Source organism: Lithobates pipiens, unplaced genomic scaffold (assembly GCF_037356315.1).
Source record: "Lithobates pipiens isolate NorthernLeopardFrog02 unplaced genomic scaffold, aLitPip1_a1.2 Scaffold_23, whole genome shotgun sequence".
NCBI classification, from domain to species: domain Eukaryota; kingdom Metazoa; phylum Chordata; class Amphibia; order Anura; family Ranidae; genus Lithobates; species Lithobates pipiens.
This window is the reverse complement of record NW_027507785.1, coordinates 15,473,660-15,490,935: the sequence shown is the minus strand read 5'-3', so window position 1 is coordinate 15,490,935 and position 17,276 is coordinate 15,473,660. Positions and strand designations below refer to the sequence as shown.

General features: G+C 45.6%; 1 protein-coding gene across 1 annotated transcript; it reads left to right on the top strand.

Moving 5' to 3' along the window:
• Window positions 1–261: 261 nt before the first annotated feature.
• On the top strand, window positions 262–1,203 carry LOC143927069 (olfactory receptor 51E1-like). Its single transcript, XM_077451026.1, has one exon. It carries the CDS (start codon window positions 262–264, stop codon window positions 1,201–1,203), a length of 942 nt encoding a protein of 313 aa, XP_077307152.1.
• The last annotated feature ends 16,073 nt before the right edge of the window (window positions 1,204–17,276 follow it).

The window sequence follows — 17,276 nt, the reverse complement described above, 5'->3', positions numbered from 1 at the left end:
GCCGGAGCCCACACACAGGCGCCGGATAGTCTGATTGTGTGTACGCAGCATTAGAAAAAAAAAAAAAATGAATGCAGCCACCACATCTAATGATTGGTAAGCTGTAATATTACATTTTTGGTTTGGGGTTTAATAGCACTTTAATGGCATAAAAATGTTATGACTGATGTTTTTAAGACCTGCCTAACCAAGTATTTTGTTTGAACAGCCTTTTGTCCAGGATACAGATTTTAACACCTACTCTAAGCTGAGCGAGTCACAATGGAGAATGGTTCCACCATCAGGAAAGACCTTGAGCTTCTTGGACTTAGAGAGTTAGAAGGACTCAAATATTTTTACTGTCCTCTTCTTAGTGTTATCTATTTGGATATTTTGATCTTGAATATTGTAATTGTGTTTGTGGTATTGATTAACCCCAGTCTTCATGAACCCATGTACATTCTCATATGTAACTTGGCGATCAACAGCATTTTTGGCAGCTCCACATATTTTCCAAAGTTGTTGATGGACCTTTTGACTTCTACCAAGACCATTTCCCGTGATGGCTGCCTGACCCAAGCTTTGTTCATCACGGTTTATGCCTACCTGGAGATTATGATTTTCGCAGGCATGGCGTATGACCGTTATTTGGCTGTGTGTCACCCACTGCAATATGCCATCTTAATGACCAGTGCAAAGGTAATCAAAGTTTTGATCAACTCTTCTTTGGTCTTGTTCATCTTACTTTTGGTTTCTATTCTCTTAACGGTGAGACTACCACTTTGTGGGACACAAATCAAGAACGTTTTCTGTGATAACATGTCAATTTTTATCCTGGCCTGCACAGACACTTCTATAAATAATATATATGGAACAATTATTATCATTGCAATCACATGTTTCTTCACGTTAGTCATTGTCTTTTCATATGTGCAAATATATATTGTCTGTCTTAGATTATCTAAAGAGTCGCGCCACAAGGCAATGCACACCCTGAGAACACACTTGATTAATTTTTCTATTTTCTTCCTCGGATTTTTGTTTTTGGCTCTCCGACACAGGTTGGGCACCATCTACTTGTCTGTCAGTGCCGATGTTGGGCTGTCTATGCCTTCCTTTCTGATTCCTCCACTCATGAACCCTTTAGTTTTTGGGGTAAGAACGGAAGCCCTGAAATCAAAAATGGTTTTACCTTTCAAAAAGGTCCTCCAAATGAAAAAATAAAACGAATACTAAAAATAGTGAGAAATATATATATATATATATATATATATATATAATCTATATAGATTTTTTTTTGGGTTATTGAAATTGTGAATTTCTCAAAAATAACACACAGCCCATATTCCCATGGCACACGTCCCTGGAATAAGCGCTTTAGGCAACTGAATGCTGTAGCGATCACCAGCTGGATACTGGAACCTATACGATATGTAGATATTCGCCACCAGACCAAGGATCATCAATTTCGTCCAAACGTTTTTTTATTCAAGAAAGATCACATCAAATGCAGCGTAGTGCACTGTGATCCTTGGTGTGCTGGCGAACATCTACATTTCTCAAGGATAAGTCTACTTTTTCGACAGACTTTTTCAACTGTATTAAAGTATATAATCCTATTTAGCGATGAGCCAAACATCCCTGAGTTTGGGTTTGCCAAACTTTAAAGGGGTTGTAAAGGTACGTGTTTTTTCACCTTGAATGAATGGAGTGACTTGTATAGCGCTACCTATGCGAACTGAATCGCCTCAGGGCACTTTCTTGCCACCGGTGTCCATCTGCAGTCCTTTAACCTGTAGGGTCCCGACCCGCTTACAAACACATACACATACACATATTATGGCCCATTTTTGGACAGGGTCTAATTAACCTACTCGCATGTCTTTGGAGTGTGGGAGGAAACCAGAGTACCCAGAGGAAACCCACGCAGGCACAGGGAGAACATGCAAACTCCAGGCAGGTAGTGTCATGGTCGGGATTTGAACCAGCAACCCTATTGCTGCTAGGTGAAAGTGCTAACCACTACACCACTGTGCTGCCCACCCATCTTATGCATTAAGGTGAAAAAACACCTGGCAGTCACCGCCCCCGTTTTACTTACCTAAACCCCTTCATTCAGTCGGCGGTGACATGCTGGTTCCTTCTCTATGGGCTCCCAGCTCTTGATTGGATAGATTGATAGCATTAAAGCCATTGGCTCCCGCTGCCGTCAATCAAATCCAATGACGCGGGACCAAGTACGGCATTCTGTGTCTATAGATGCAAATGCTGGACTCAGGAGAGTGCCCGCAAGGTAACCCCCTAGGAGAAGCGATTCTCCGAGGGGGTTATCAGATGTGGGGAGCCCAAAAGAGCAGGTTCTGGGCCACTCTGTGCAAAACGAGCTGCATAGTGGAGGCAAGTATGACATGTTTGTTATTTAAAAAAATAAATAAAAAATTACCCTTACAATCACTTTAAAGAATTTTGGATGCCGAACCCTAATCCCGTTGAAATCAATGAGAGCTAAAACTATCAAATTAACCACTTGACAAAAGGGCACTTAAATCCCCTTCCTAACCAGACCAATTTTCAGCTTTCGGTGCGCTCACATTTTGAATGACAATTACTCAGTCATGCAACACTGTACCTATATGAAATTTTTGTCCTTTTTTTCACACAAATAGAGATTTCTTTTGGTGGTATTTAATCACCACTAGGTTTTTTGTTTTTTTGCACTATAAAAGAAAAAAAGACCAAAATTTCTATTAAAAAAATCTATTTTTCTTCGTTTCTGTTATAACATTTAGAAAATTAGTAATGTTTCTTGATACATTTTGGCCAAAATTTATACTGCTACATATCTTTGGTAAAAAATAACCCAAATCGGTGTATAATTATTTGGTCTTTGTGAAAGTTATAGAGTCCACAATCTATGGTGCCAATCACTGAAAATTGATCACACCTGATGTACTGATGGCCTATCCCATTTCTTGAGACCCCAACAACCCAGGAAAGTACAAATACCCCCCAAATTACCCCTTTTTGGAAAGTAAACATTCCAATGTATTTAGTAAGATGCATGATGAGTTTTTTGAAGTTGTAATTTTTTCCCACAATTCTTTGCAAAAAAGATTTTTTTTCTTTTTTTTTTTCCACAAAATTGTTATATTAACAGGTTATTTCTCACACACAGCACATACATAGCACATATTACACCCCAAAACACAGTCTACTACTACTCCTGAGTATGGCGATACAACATGCGTGAGACCTTTTACACAATGTGGTCACATACAGAGGCCCAACATACAGTGAGCACCGTTAGGTGTTCTTGGAGCAAAAATGATCTAATTTCTTGACTACCTCTTACACTTTTGAAGGCCCTGGAGCACCAGGACAATGGAAACGCCCCAAAAATGACCCCGTTTTAGAAAGAAAACCCAACGTATAATCTATGAGGCATAATGAGTCTTTTGAACAATTTTTTTCTACAAATTTTTGGAAAATGTGTAAATAAAATGAAAACACTTTTTTTAAACAAAGTTGTCCATTTATACAATATTTCTAACACATAGCATGTACATACCAAAAATTACACCCCAAAATAGATTCTCCTACTCCTGAGTACAGAAATACCACATGTGGGAGACTTTTGCACACCCTGGCCACATAGAGAGGCCCAACATGCAAGGAGCACCATCAGGTGTTCTAGAGGCCTAAGTTTAAAATCTAATTTGGACTACCTATTACACTTTTGTTAGGCACTCTAGTGGCATGGATGAGAACTGGTGTGGCATGGATGAGCATGAATGGGGATGTATGAGCATGGTTGAGCCATAAATGTGGATGGCTGAGTATTGCTGGCGGTGGATAGATGGATGGCTGGGCATGGATGGATGAGTATTGCGGAGTACGAATGGCTGAGCATGGATGGATGGATGAGCATTGCCGAGTATGGGTGGCTGGACAGATCCAGCCCACGGCGCTGCTGCACCCGATCTCTCCCCCCTCCACTCACACTGTACTGATTGGTACAGAGAGGGGAGAGAGCAACTGGACATAATGCCGATTTGTTTACAAGTGATTGCGCCGTCATTCGACAGAGCGATCACGTGGCAAGCGGCCGCTGTCAGCGCCCATTTACCGTGATGCGTCGGGTCATGGATACTCCCGTATGTGCATCCCAGTGGTCGCATGATTCTGGGAGGACGTCAGTGCACGCCTTCCCAGAGTTATCGAGCCGCGCTGTAGCCATCATTCGGCTATGGCCCGGTTGTAAAGTGGTTAAAAGTGCCCATTTTCTGGGTTAATAGGCAAGAGGTATTAAAAAGTCTAAAAACACCCAAATGTTTGACTGTTATCGAAACTATTTCTCATTGGGACTCTAAAAACAGAAGTCAATACTACAATTGCAGGAACAGATTCACATGTCGCAATCACTGTGTTTAAAATATCCGTTCAGTGACAAAATGTATTGGGGGGGGGGGGGGGGGTGGTGTGAGATGTTATTAAAAACTAACAAATAGAAATAGGTTATTGAAAGCTAGTGAATAAAACAATTGAAAAAGTAAAACCTTGGGGGGGGGGGGGGGGGGGGAGTAGAGACGGAGAGAGCTTCTAGTAGAAGATGTGTCTGTGTTTTAGGTGAAGGTTACAGAACACATTTCAACAGAACGAACCAAATGGAGCCTCTTGTGCTTAAATGAACAATACAGCGAAAGTCTACCATGTCATTGACAAATCTTTTATGAAATAAAATAAAAATCCCTCCAAAATCATGATGGCTACTGCTTCCATGTTGAAAGAAAAAAAAAAAAAAAAGAAAAATCAATGACCCACCACACGTAGTGGTGGCATTATTGCCCGGATATGGCCATGGGGACATATTTGGGCAATGATGTAAAGCTCCTTTCCGCACCCATGTGCTTATGTGGCCGGAGTTTCCTAGCCATGGAAAAGAATGGGCGGAGCATGGTCAGAGGTCAGCAAGGACACGGCGGCTGCTAGCAGCTACTGCTTTCATAAGAATCATTTACAGCTTTGTCCAAATATGACCATGTAACCCTCTCCATTCCCTGTCCATTTGCTTACATGGCCAAGGATACCCGGGCAAGTAAGTGAATGGGCTAGGTGACATCAGTGGCTAGTAAGGATGCAGCGGCTACAAGCTGCTGCTGCTTTCTTAGCAACAATTGACAGTTGGAAGCTGACACATTCGACCACACCGAACATCCTAAACATTTGGATGAATGTCCAAATAACCAGTGAGCACTAAGTTCAACACTAATCTTATTTGAATATCAATGTTTAACCACTTACGGACCGCGTGCGTCATTATAGGTCGGTACTTTGAAGAGGGATATCATTTGTTATGGCAGCCGCCAACTACCATAACCCCGGTATCCTCTTCTTCAGTGGGCGGTCCGCTTTCAGATAAAAATGGTCTCAGCGGTGGATTCACTGCAAGATCGCTTTTATCAGGTTGTGGGAGAGGCGCCTCCCTTCTGCCGTGCTCTAGTGCCCTCCACCGCTTACCAGAGCCGACAGCAGTGGCGGAGGTGACCGTAGTACTCTTCCGTGTTAGGTATGGAGCTGAGTGAGGGGAAGATGGCCCCCACCCAGCTCCATACCAATGCAGGGTAGAAGTGACCACTTCCAGACTGCCGCACGCCAATGTACCTCCCTACTTTGGGGACGGATATTGTTGTTATGGCAGCAGCTAGCTGCCATAACCCTGGTATCCGTGTGTTCGGCTGGCGGTCCGGTACAAGATAAAAGTGGTCTCTGTGGTGGATTCGCCGTGAGATCACTTTTATCAGTGGCCGGAGAGGGGCCCCCCTATTAAACATGACTATCTGGGTTGTCCCAAAGCACTGCTCAGGAGGGGAGGGACTGGGTGTCACAACCACCACCACCAGGCCCAATGGTACACAATGGCCCTCAAGACACCTCAACCAAATACAGAATCAACCGTGGCAATGAAGTCCACCTTATAAAGATGTGAATAGAAGACCAGGTAGCAGCCTTGCATACCTGTTCCTCTGGGGCTTTATGATGGATCGCACAAGAGACCCTACACTCCTGGTAGTGAGCCATCACACAAAAATGTTGGATTCCTACCCTTCAGACCATAAGCCTGAGTAATCAACTATCGAATTTAACGTGATATTGTCGATTTAGTAGCTGGCTGGCCCTTTCTTGAACCTTCTGAAAAAATAAATAAACCCACGGATCTGACTGCAGTTGATTTCAAATACACCCTTATGGCCCGTACCACATCCAATGTAAAAAATAAACAACAAGACAATGTCCTGATTAAGAAAATATACTACCTTCGGCAAAAAAGGATGGAATAGTATGAATCACCCCCTTGTCCTTATGCAGCATCAAAAACGATTCCCTACGGGAAAAAACTGCCCATTCCAATACCCTTTTTGCCGAGGTAAAAGCAAAGAGGAAGACAACTTTGTGGGTCAGCAACACCAGTGGAATATCCCAGATTGGCTCAAGACTGACAATACCAAATTGAGATCCCATGGAGGCAATAGAGACCTAATTGGAGAAACCATACAGGTGACCCCTTGAATGAACGCTCATACCAACAGACATGAAGCAATTGACCTCTAGAAAAATACTGTTGAAGCTGAGATCTGCCCCTTAATAGTACTCAAAGAGTCAGCTTCAAGTCTACTTCAGAATGAAGAAAGGACAAAGTCCGGCCTAGAACATATAATTTCCTAGCCTCACACCAGGCTATATAGGATTTACAAGTCCTATGGTAAATATTTCTAGAGGACTCCTTCCCGGGCCCTTATTAATGTGAGAATGACACTCCCCTATCCATCAAGACCCTGGTTTCAATAGCCAAGCCATTACAGCGAGCTATCGTAAAGAAGCATGGCAGATTGGCCATTGATGAAGGAAGTCGGGGCACACAGGAAGTGTACAGGGGCCATCTACCAGCAGGTTTATGATGTTGGAATACCATGCCCTCCTGGATCAGGCTGCTGCGACTAAAATTACTGACATGTTCTTTACCCGAATCTTGCTCAACAGACACTGAATAAGCAAAATCAGAGGAAACACGTACATCAGGGAGAATTGATCCCACTGCGTCACCAAGGCATTCAAAGCAAAAGCCTGTGGATCTCTAGTCTGGGACACAAACCTCCCCAAGCTCCATGTTGAATCTGGATGCTAGCAGATACACGTCCGGTTTCTCCCAGTGTTGACAAAGCACCCTGAAAACCTACGGATGGAGGGATCATTCCCCTGGAACCAACCGGGCTGATAAAAAAATCTGAATCTCTGCCCAGAACAGGATTAGGTCCACTTTTTACTGGGCAGCCCAACTCTTGGTGCCCCCAATGACCGACATATGCCACCGCTGCAGCATTGTCTGACTGGACCCTCAGCAGCAGGGCCCGTAATTGGTCTTCTCAAGCAGAAGCACCCAGAAAATTGCCTGAAGTTCAAAAATATCGATGGGCAAGAATCTTTCCTGTAAAGACCATGTCCCCTGTACTGAAAGATGACCCATCCCACCAACCCCATCCCAACAGACGGGCATCTCTTACAATTTTCCGCGAGATGTAAATCAACGATCACCCTACTTCCAATGTCTGTGGTGACACCCACCAATACAGTAACTACTGAACACTGGGACATAGACACATCCGAGAATTGAAAGACTGACATTTCCTGTCCCATGCTGACAGAACATTCAGCTGCAGAGGCCTGAGGGAAAAGCATTCTTCCCCAATACTCATGCAAAAACGGATTGAGGGATTCCTCAGTTCTCAGAGTGAAGCTACCTTCCTTCTAAGGGACACACTTTTTTTTTGGGGGAGGGGGGGGGGGACTTTGCCTGAACCATATCGCAGATCAGGAAAAAATATTAGTCTCTGGGTTGAAAGTAACAAATTCCGAAGGTTGAGAACCAAACCAAATCTTTCCAATGTCTGAACTGTAAAGTTCACATTGGGGGTTATTTACGAAAGGCAAATCCACTTTGCACTACAAGTGCAAGGTGCACTTGTAATTGCACTGAAAGTGCACTTGGAAGTGCAGTCGCTGTAAATCTGAGGGGTAGATCTGAAATGAGGGGAAGCTCTGCTGATTTTATTATCCAATCATGTGCGAGCTAAAATGCTGTTTTTTTTTATTTTCATAGCATGTCCCCATTGGATCTACAGCGACTGCACTTCAAAGTGCACTTTCAGTGCAATTTCAAGTGCATTTTGTACTTGTAGTGCAAAGTGGATTAGCCTTTCATAAATAACCCCCATTGCGTCGCAGCTGCACAACCGACTACTCTCCGAGTAGCAGATCGTTGAAGCATCCCAGAATGGACACCCCCCTGGATCCTGAAGAGGCCCAGAATAGGAGCCAGCATTTTTGCAAAACCTCATGGAGCAGTGGCCAGACAGAATGGCAAGTCCACAAACCGATAATGCTGATCTTCTATGGTAAAATGGAGGAACCTTTGATGAGAAGGGAAAACTGGGATATGCAGAAAGGCATCCTTTATGTCCATGGACATCAGAAAATCCCCTGACTGCAGAACGGCTGTAACCGTTCATACAGATTCCATCTGGAAACTCCTTACCTGAATAAACCTGTTCAGACTTTTCAGGTCTAGGATTGGTCGTGCATTGCCATTTTACTTGGGCACTGTAAAGAGATTTGAATAAAATCCCTGAAAACTTTTGCACTCTGGGACCAGCCTGCTCAATCCCTGCAATAAAAGGTGATGCAGCACTTGAAAAAGCAGAGCTCTCTTCTGCAGGCTTGCAGAACCATTTGAACATTCAGCCTCCATGAAATTCTCGGAAATTCCAATTTGTAGCCCCGAGAGACTGCCTCGCAAACCCATCCGTCCGCAACTTCCTCCCTCCATATTCCTGCAAACTCCACCAATCATCCCCCCACCTCTTCATAGAGAGGTAGACTTGGAATCTGACTTCGTTGGTCTAGGGGCCCAATTTTTCTGGCAAAATTGATCTTGTGGTTTCCCCCTAGGGCAGGGGTATTGAATTAAAATTCACAGAGGTCCAGTCAGTAAAATTTTATTCCTGCAGAGGTCCAAATAGCATGTTTGATTCTTAATGGCACGTGCATCAGAAAACGTGGTGTGTTTACGTGAGGGGCCAAACCACATGTTGCTGCACCGCCATGCGGCTTGGCGTGGTGCAATATAAGATAGGGTCAGGAACTTATTTTTCTATGTTTCTGCAAGTAAGGTAGCCCACTGAAATGAATGGGCTGCCTACACGCACAACGCAGGTTGCAATGATGTCAATGTAACTTCAGATCCTTCATCATTTAGATTACAATCCCATTACATCAGTATTCTCAGTCCCCCTGCACAGTCCTGTCCTCAGCCCCCCCCTTTAGATCACCCCTCTCCTCCTTCACAATCTTGTCCTGGCTCCCCTTCATATCACCCCCCTATTCCTTTTATATTACAGTCCTCTGCCCATTTTCACAGAGTATCACCCCCCCCCCCCCCTTCATAATTCTGTCCTCAGTGCCCCTTCATATCACCCCTCCACTTCTTTACATTCCTGTCCTTGCCCCCCCTCTTTTATATCACCAACCTCCTCATTCAGAGTCCTGTCCTCAGCCCCCTTTATATCACCCCAGCTCCCTCCCCATCCTTCATACAAATGGCATAGCCCTCTTCCCTGTCTTACCTTAGAAAGGGCCGAGTACAAGAGACACAGAAGGGCTAGAGCTGACCTCAGGAGACAGAAGAGTTCTGAATGGAGCACCGGAGATTCATGTTTCCTGTTAATCAGCTTGTCATTGGTTGCTAGGACTGCCCTGTGTCCTGGCAACCGATCACCCAATGCTTAAACTTGAACAGTTAACTTAGCAGCTCTGCCTCGTCCAGAATGACCTTGCCTCCCTATGGCAGCCTGTGAAGATGTCAGCGGTGGTCGATGGCCGAGGGGGAGAACTGGCTCCTAAATGGCAGAACTGATGCGGTCCGGGCAGGACAGTGGCTCGGCGTGGACATGGACCGTGGTCTAGCATTTAGTGATGCCTGCCCTAGGGGATGAGACCTTAGACCAACGAAACCCTTGCATAGCTGAAGCAGATTTGGATGTACAAGCCGCAGCTGTCCTATGAGCTGGACGCTTACCCTTTCCCTCAGGGCAAGAGGAGAACTTTTCCCTCCCGAGATCTTCTGGATATAAGAATCAAACTTGGCCCTGAACATGCGTTCTGCATGGAATGGAAAACCTGTCAAAAACTTTTTACAGGGCAACTCAGCAGACCCAAGGCGTGCTATCTGCTGGTTAGAGTCCTTTTAGGCATCTATCGCAAAACAAAGAGCTTGAGGCAAATCCTCAGCACCGTAGGGTACTTCTTAACCAGGTGCTTTATGCTGCCCTGGCAGACTCCAATGGCTGCCACTGCCAGCTGCAAAGCCACCCTACTAAAGCAAAAGATGCCATAAGACAGGTCTCTAGCATTTTTTTATCTGACAGATCTTTGAAGACCTGAGCATTTTTCACTGGACAACTTAGGTTTTTGTTAAGAAAACATACTGCAGTATCCACAGAGGGTGTACCCCTTCTTTTAGTAAATGTTTCCTCCATAGGATAAAGTTGCTCAAATATTTTGGGAGTAACAAAGACTCGGTCAGTATGAGCTCATTGTGACAGAAAATTTTGGGCTCCTTGCGGTGGCTGCCAGGAACCCAGCGGCAGACACTTTGGAGCTGTAGACTCTGCAAGAGGCAATTCTAAAACAGAACAAACCACGTCTGCTAAAGAACTCACAAGAGTCCTCTGGGCCTGCGAGACACTCCAATAGAAGAGGGGCATAAGGAGAAGGGGACCCTCTTTGTTTGCTACTCCCCTGCGCAAAGGAGTTGAACATTCTTGCAAATGTATTCTCTAAAGCTGCCAATGCAAACGTTAAGCCTTCCTTAGTTACAGAAGACATCCCTCCAGTAGCCACCAGACCAAAACGAAGGGGGCTCCGAACTATCCGGTACACCTGGCTACTCAGAGAATACTGCACTGGCAGGACTCTAGGCCTGATGGTGGCGGGCACATGCCTCCCCCAGCCGTGCTCTCTCCTCCTTGGTTTCTATTAGCCCTTGTACACACGGTCGGAGAATCCGTCGGAATGTGTCCTATCGGACCGTGTCATCGGATAATCCGACTGTGTGTGGTATGCATCGGACTGATTCCGTCGGAATATCCGTTGGACCCAATTTTCCAACATGTTGGAAATATTTCCCGACCAACTGACTGGTTCGATCGGACATACTCCGATCATGTGTAGAGAATTTTGATCGGACCAAGTGCCACGCATACTCAGATCAACTTCCTACATCAAAGCTATTGGCTACTAGCCTGAACGTAGTCCCATCGTAACGAAATTACGTCATCACGTTCTGAATGATCGGCTTTTTCGACAACTTAGTCCGACCGTGTGTATGCAACAGTTTCGGACGGATTTGGTTGTCGAAATCTCCGACCGTGTGTACAGGGGCTTAGACATAGTAGCTTGCTTACTTAAACCTGAGACCTGTGCCTGTCCAGACACTTTCACATCAGCAGTGAGGATATCAAAACAATTGCAAGACATCCTAAGGAAGACTACACTCCAGCTGCCAGTGTTCCTTCCCCCCACCAGGCAGCTGCACCCACCGGCTGAAACACACACCACCCTGACAAAACACCAGTCTGCTTACCTGCATTCCTTCCATCTTAAACACAGTAAAAAAAAAAAAAAAAAAAAAAAAAAAAAAAGGCCTCCTTGTCCAGTCCTGCCTCGTGTGCCTGCTCCCAAATTGCATGCTCCTTTCCAGCAATAAAATTTTGAAACCCCTTTATGTCAGCCAGGAACCCAGACTTCCGATCCAAATTCGAAAAACTCCAGCTACAGATGACCCAAGGAACAGATAGAAGTAGAAGCCCATCAAGCTTCAGCCAGCTTTAAAGCGGCCTCACAGCCTGACTTGCAGCACCCTCTAGCATGGAGAAGCATAAGGATAGGCAGCCAAATATGAGCGAGCTTTAGAATGGCTACAAGGAACAAGTGACTTACAATTTCCACACAGGGTCCTAATAAAAGCTAAACCAGGCCCCAATCTTCACCCATCACGATGGGCAAAGTCTACTCTAGACAGACCTTCAGGGACTTGATCCCCACTTCCTAGGGTCCACCACCCTGGACATGTAGAACACCTTATCAGAAACACCTTGGTCAGTACTACTGTACAGAGTTTGGTATCTGGAGGGTCAAACACCGAAAGGTGGCATTACAGGCATAACCTTGCAAACACCGTCCATCTGTTGTAGTGAGGCCTGGGTACCATTTTAACGTTACAGCAGCAGAGCTGGATCCAGAGCACCAATCCCTCGACACCAACAGGAGCCTCTGAGAATCTGGTAAGTTGCACAGAGAGTTGCACATCAGTGACCACCACCTCCGACACCGGTGAAAAAAATGATGCTCCTTAGGGAAGTGGAGTTATATAGAGGAGGATTTCCTATCTTTGTTTGCCAATGTACATTCACCTTTACGTGACCAATAACTCAGATAGTCATGTTTATTACGCCTGCTCTGTGTCCCATGATGTACAAAAAAATTATTATTTATGACCAAACTTCTAACACTATGTGATTTTCACCCACCACCACAGCTGCTAATATGTGCCATATAATAAGTGAACCACTCTGCACCCAGTCTCTGACCCCTTGTCCCAGCTGCCCATGCTTGGCATGAGTGTGAACGCCACATGTATGGTCAATTGCTTGCATTTTTTAGAAGCTAGAAGGAAGTTAAATACGCACAGTGTGAAGAATCAAGCTGTGGCCAGCTAGATGCCAGCCACTGCTGTGGAGCATGTGGTGATGGGCAGGAAAGCTGCCCCTCCTGCCCACCCCTTGTCCCAGCCCTGCTTGGGAGGTACAAGACTTGTAAGTTTAACTTAACTGCTGCAGAGAAAAATCAGTTCTCTTACCCTACCAGACAAGGCTATGCTGTGTGGCCAATCTCAGGACTAGATGGGCAGAAATAGAAATCCTTTTGCCACTAAAACTGCTCCCATATGTAGATCACCTGTGTATTAACCACTTGCCGACTGTGCTATAGCTCAGCCCTAAAAATTTACACTCGCCCGTTTGCTTTTTGCGAGTGAATTTTGAGGGCTGGCGAGGAAGGGCTGTCTGGGAGCGAAGGGGGGGGGCGAGCACTTCCGGCCGGCAAGTCCTTTTCCCAGCACTCACGGAGGGGAAGAGAGAGGACAGAGCCGGCCGGATGATAAGAGTGCAGGGAACATCACTAGCGGCTGGTCCCGGGGAATTTGATAGACAGATCACCCGTCCAACACGGGAAGAGTGATGTGTATCAAAGTTCCCTGGTCAGGGGGTGGGGCTGTACGGGATGCCGAGCGGTGGGAACACACGGCAATTTAAATCAAAGCTGTTCCAGTAATGTCCCTCGGCGCTCATATTATCCGGCCAGCAATGCTCTTCATCTCCTCTGCTCCCCTTCATGATGGACACAGGTAGGCTGCATTGGTGGACACGGGTGAGGCTGCATTGGTGGACACGGGCGAGGCCGCATTGATGAGCATGGATAAAGTTGCTTAATTTTGCATAAAACATTTAAGGGTAATTTCATGATATAATTTATGAGGTCGTGTTTAGGGGTGGAATTAGGGGCGGGGCAGGGTAGAGTTTGGGTGGGGCAACTGGTGGCAAGTAACCCTTGAGGCCTGGCTAGTAGGACTTGAAATTTTGAGCCCTGCTATAGCTGAATGACAAATCGCAGATCGGGGTAAAGGGTCAAGCAGCAGCTCATTACCATGTGATCAGCTGTGTCCAATCACAGCTGATCATGATGTAAACACAAGCCGGTTATCGGCATTCCTTTCCTCACACTGGCAGCGAGAGGGAAGGAGAGCCGATTACCGGCTTGTGTTGACATCGTGATCAGCTGCGATTGGATCTACACTGATAATCAGGGCACTGATTATCAGTGTCCCAATTATCAGTGCAGCCCCATCCGTGTCCACCAGCCACGCCCCATCAGTGTCCACCAGCCACGCCCCATCAGTGTCCACCAGCCACGCCCCATCAGTGTCCACCAGCCACGCCCCATCAGTGTCCACCAGCCACGCCCCATCAGTGTCCACCAGCCACGCCCCATCAGTGTCCACCAGCCACGCCCCATCAGTGTCCACCAGCCACGCCCCATCAGTGTCCACCAGCCACGCCCCATCAGTGTCCACCAGCCACGCCCCATCAGTGCCCACCAGCCACGCCCCATCAGTGCCCACCAGCCACGCCCCATCAGTGCCCACCAGTCACGCCCCATCAGTGCCCACCAGCCACGCCCCATCAGTGTCCACCAGCCACACCCCATCAGTGTCCACCAGCCACACCCCATCAGTGTCCACCAGCCACACCCCATCAGTGTCCACCAGCCACACCCCATCAGTGTCCACCAGCCACGCCTCATCAGTGCCCACCAGTGAAGGAGAAAAATTACCTATTTGCAAAATGTGATAAATAAATGTCATTTTTTTCTTCATAATTTTCGGTCCTTTTCCATTCCCAAAAAAAAAAAAAAAAAACCCAGTTGTGATTAAAAACCACCAAAAGAAAGCTATTTGTGTGAAAAAAAGAGGATTCATTTGGGTACAGTGTTGCATGACCGCGCAATTGTCAAAGTACGACAGCGCTGAAGGCTGAAAATTCGCCTGGGCAGGAAGGGGGTAAAAGTGCACAGTAGGCAAGTGGTTAAGCTGTTTGCTTGAAGTTCAGCTTTAGGGCCAGGTTACATTTCAGTGTTAGGTTATGGGTTTTGGGAAGAGCAAGTGTGAGGTGCAGTCTGTCAGGTTAGGATCGGCAGGTAAAAGCCGCTCATTGAGAACTAGTTGGCACTGTATTCTTGGCATCCCATATAGGAAAGTTGTACCCAAACAAGCAGTAACAAAAAGCACAAGCCAAGGTTCAAATAGAATAACCAGAATTTATTAAAACACAAAGTTCACAATATCACAATAAAAAGAAAATACAGTTTACAGGAGTAGATGTCTGTAGAAAAAAGAACACAAAGCATCACAATGAGGTAAACAAAAAGCAAAACAGGAATCCTATATCTTCCTTTCCGTCACTGAGCCGTATACTGCGCCACATACTGCGCCTCATTATAACCAAGGCCTAGAAAACTGCACACTGCCTGCGAGGAGGTGCAAGAGCCGATAAATCAGAATTATATAGACTGTGATGAATTGAAGCCATTCATTACAAATCACAAATAACGTGTTATTTCCAGTAGTCCTCTAAAGGACAGATAATCCTAGATTATTGGGAACATAGGGGTGCCAGACAGAGTGCAGTATAAATCATATTTAATAGAATCAAGTAGTAACTCACGGGTTAAATCAGAGGAGTTCAGTATGTGGTGAAAACCGCCAGTCCTGGATTCTCATCAACGTCCTATTTGGCGTCCTGTCTTCCCTTTGCAGCCTTGGGCACTGGTGTGATCTTACAGGGATCCAGAGGAGGGTGGGAACCAGGAAGCAGGAAATGAAAAGCAGCTGGTGGTGACTTCATAGGAACAGGAAATGTGATAATTTACAGTGGCAAGGAATGGTAATGCATTTGGTCTGATGAAGACGCTGTAGCTTCGAAATGCATTACCATTCCTTGCCACTGTGAATAATCACATTTCCTGTGAAGTCTCAACCAGCTGCTTATTGTTTCCTGCTTCCTGGTTCCCAGCCTCCTGTTCACCCATGTTTTACCCCTAGAATCATAAAGAGCAATTCCTGGTATGGATATGTTTACATAGTCCCATTGGTCCAGCTTGGCCTAAATGTATATACCCTACCTGCGAGCTCCATCTAGAAGCTGGAAATCACTGTATAGACATCACTCCTCCAGCTGAACAGTGCCTGTGCCCAGCAACCAACCTCCCTCCCGTGTCCACATTCCAGCAGGACTGCCGACTGGCATAGGACCAGCAAGTGGAGATCACTGGAGTAAAGGTGTCCACTTCACCGATTTCCAGCTTCTAGAGGGATCCCACAGGTATGGAGTATGCATAGTGACCAGACAACAAATAGGGGGTACCGCTCAAGCCTGCAGCCAGGTCCTCTACTGTAGTACACAGATGGGACGAGCGCTACACTGCCAGCAAGGGGCATCATGGTTGCCATGTGTAGTGGGGTCCAAAGGGGTATTTGGAGTCAGTTCACCCTTTCATTTGTTTTGCAAAGATGAACTTACTCTAACTGCTTAAAAAAAACAGAAGGCATTGGGGTTGATTTATTAAAACTGGAGAGTACAAAAATCTGGTGCAGTTGTGCATGGTAGCCAATCAGCTTCTAACTTCAACTTGTGCAATTACAGTGTTACTAAACCCAGGATCCTGCATTTACTACATCTGGTCTCCCCATGAGCCTGCGGTCACTATATCTGGTCTCCCCATGAGCCTGCATTCACTATATCTGGTCTCCCCAGGAACCTGCAGTCACTATATCTGGTCTCCCCAGGACCCTGCAGTCACTATATCTGGTCTCCCCAGGAACCTGCAGTCACTATATCTGGTCTCCCACAGTAAACAGCTAATGGAAACGTAATTATTTTAGTAAAAATAAACTGCTAAATACCTTTTTTCATCAGCAATATATAGCAGTCTTGTGACTTCTATCAGTGTATGGTTAAAGATTGTAGGAGGAGGAGTTTTCAATCTCCCCTGACTGTCCTATGAGGCTGCATGACTTCTGACCCTCTGTCTGGACAGTGCCCATTGGCCCTGTACTGATCACATGCACTCTCCTAAGAAAAAAGAAAAAACCTCTCCAGTAATACTCACCAAATTGAGCATGTGCAGAGTGACTCCAAGGCTCTGTACTATCAGGAGATGTATTGGGGAAAGTGGAAGAAGGGAAGGAACAGAGAAGACAGACTAAAACTGTTTTTTTTTTTTTTTTTACACAAGGCTCAGGATTACCACTTAGGTTCCACGGTTAATATAACAAGCATGCTTTACTGCATATACAGACCGATTTTGCTGTTGTGGGTTTAGGAACGCTAAGCTTTGACAAACCTGGAAGCGGATTGGTTTCTATGCAGCGTTGCACCAGATTTCGCACCCTCCATTTTTAGTAAAAAAATAAATAAAAAATGTTGCCAATATGTATTGTATGTAGAAAACTCGTCGTTATATGTGGTTTGACCTCAGTAGTTATGAAGCTTAGAGCAGTTTATTGTTCTAGGCTACTGGCCATTTCAGGCTCAGGCGGGCTCTTCAGAATAAGCCTGCAGGGTCCTCCA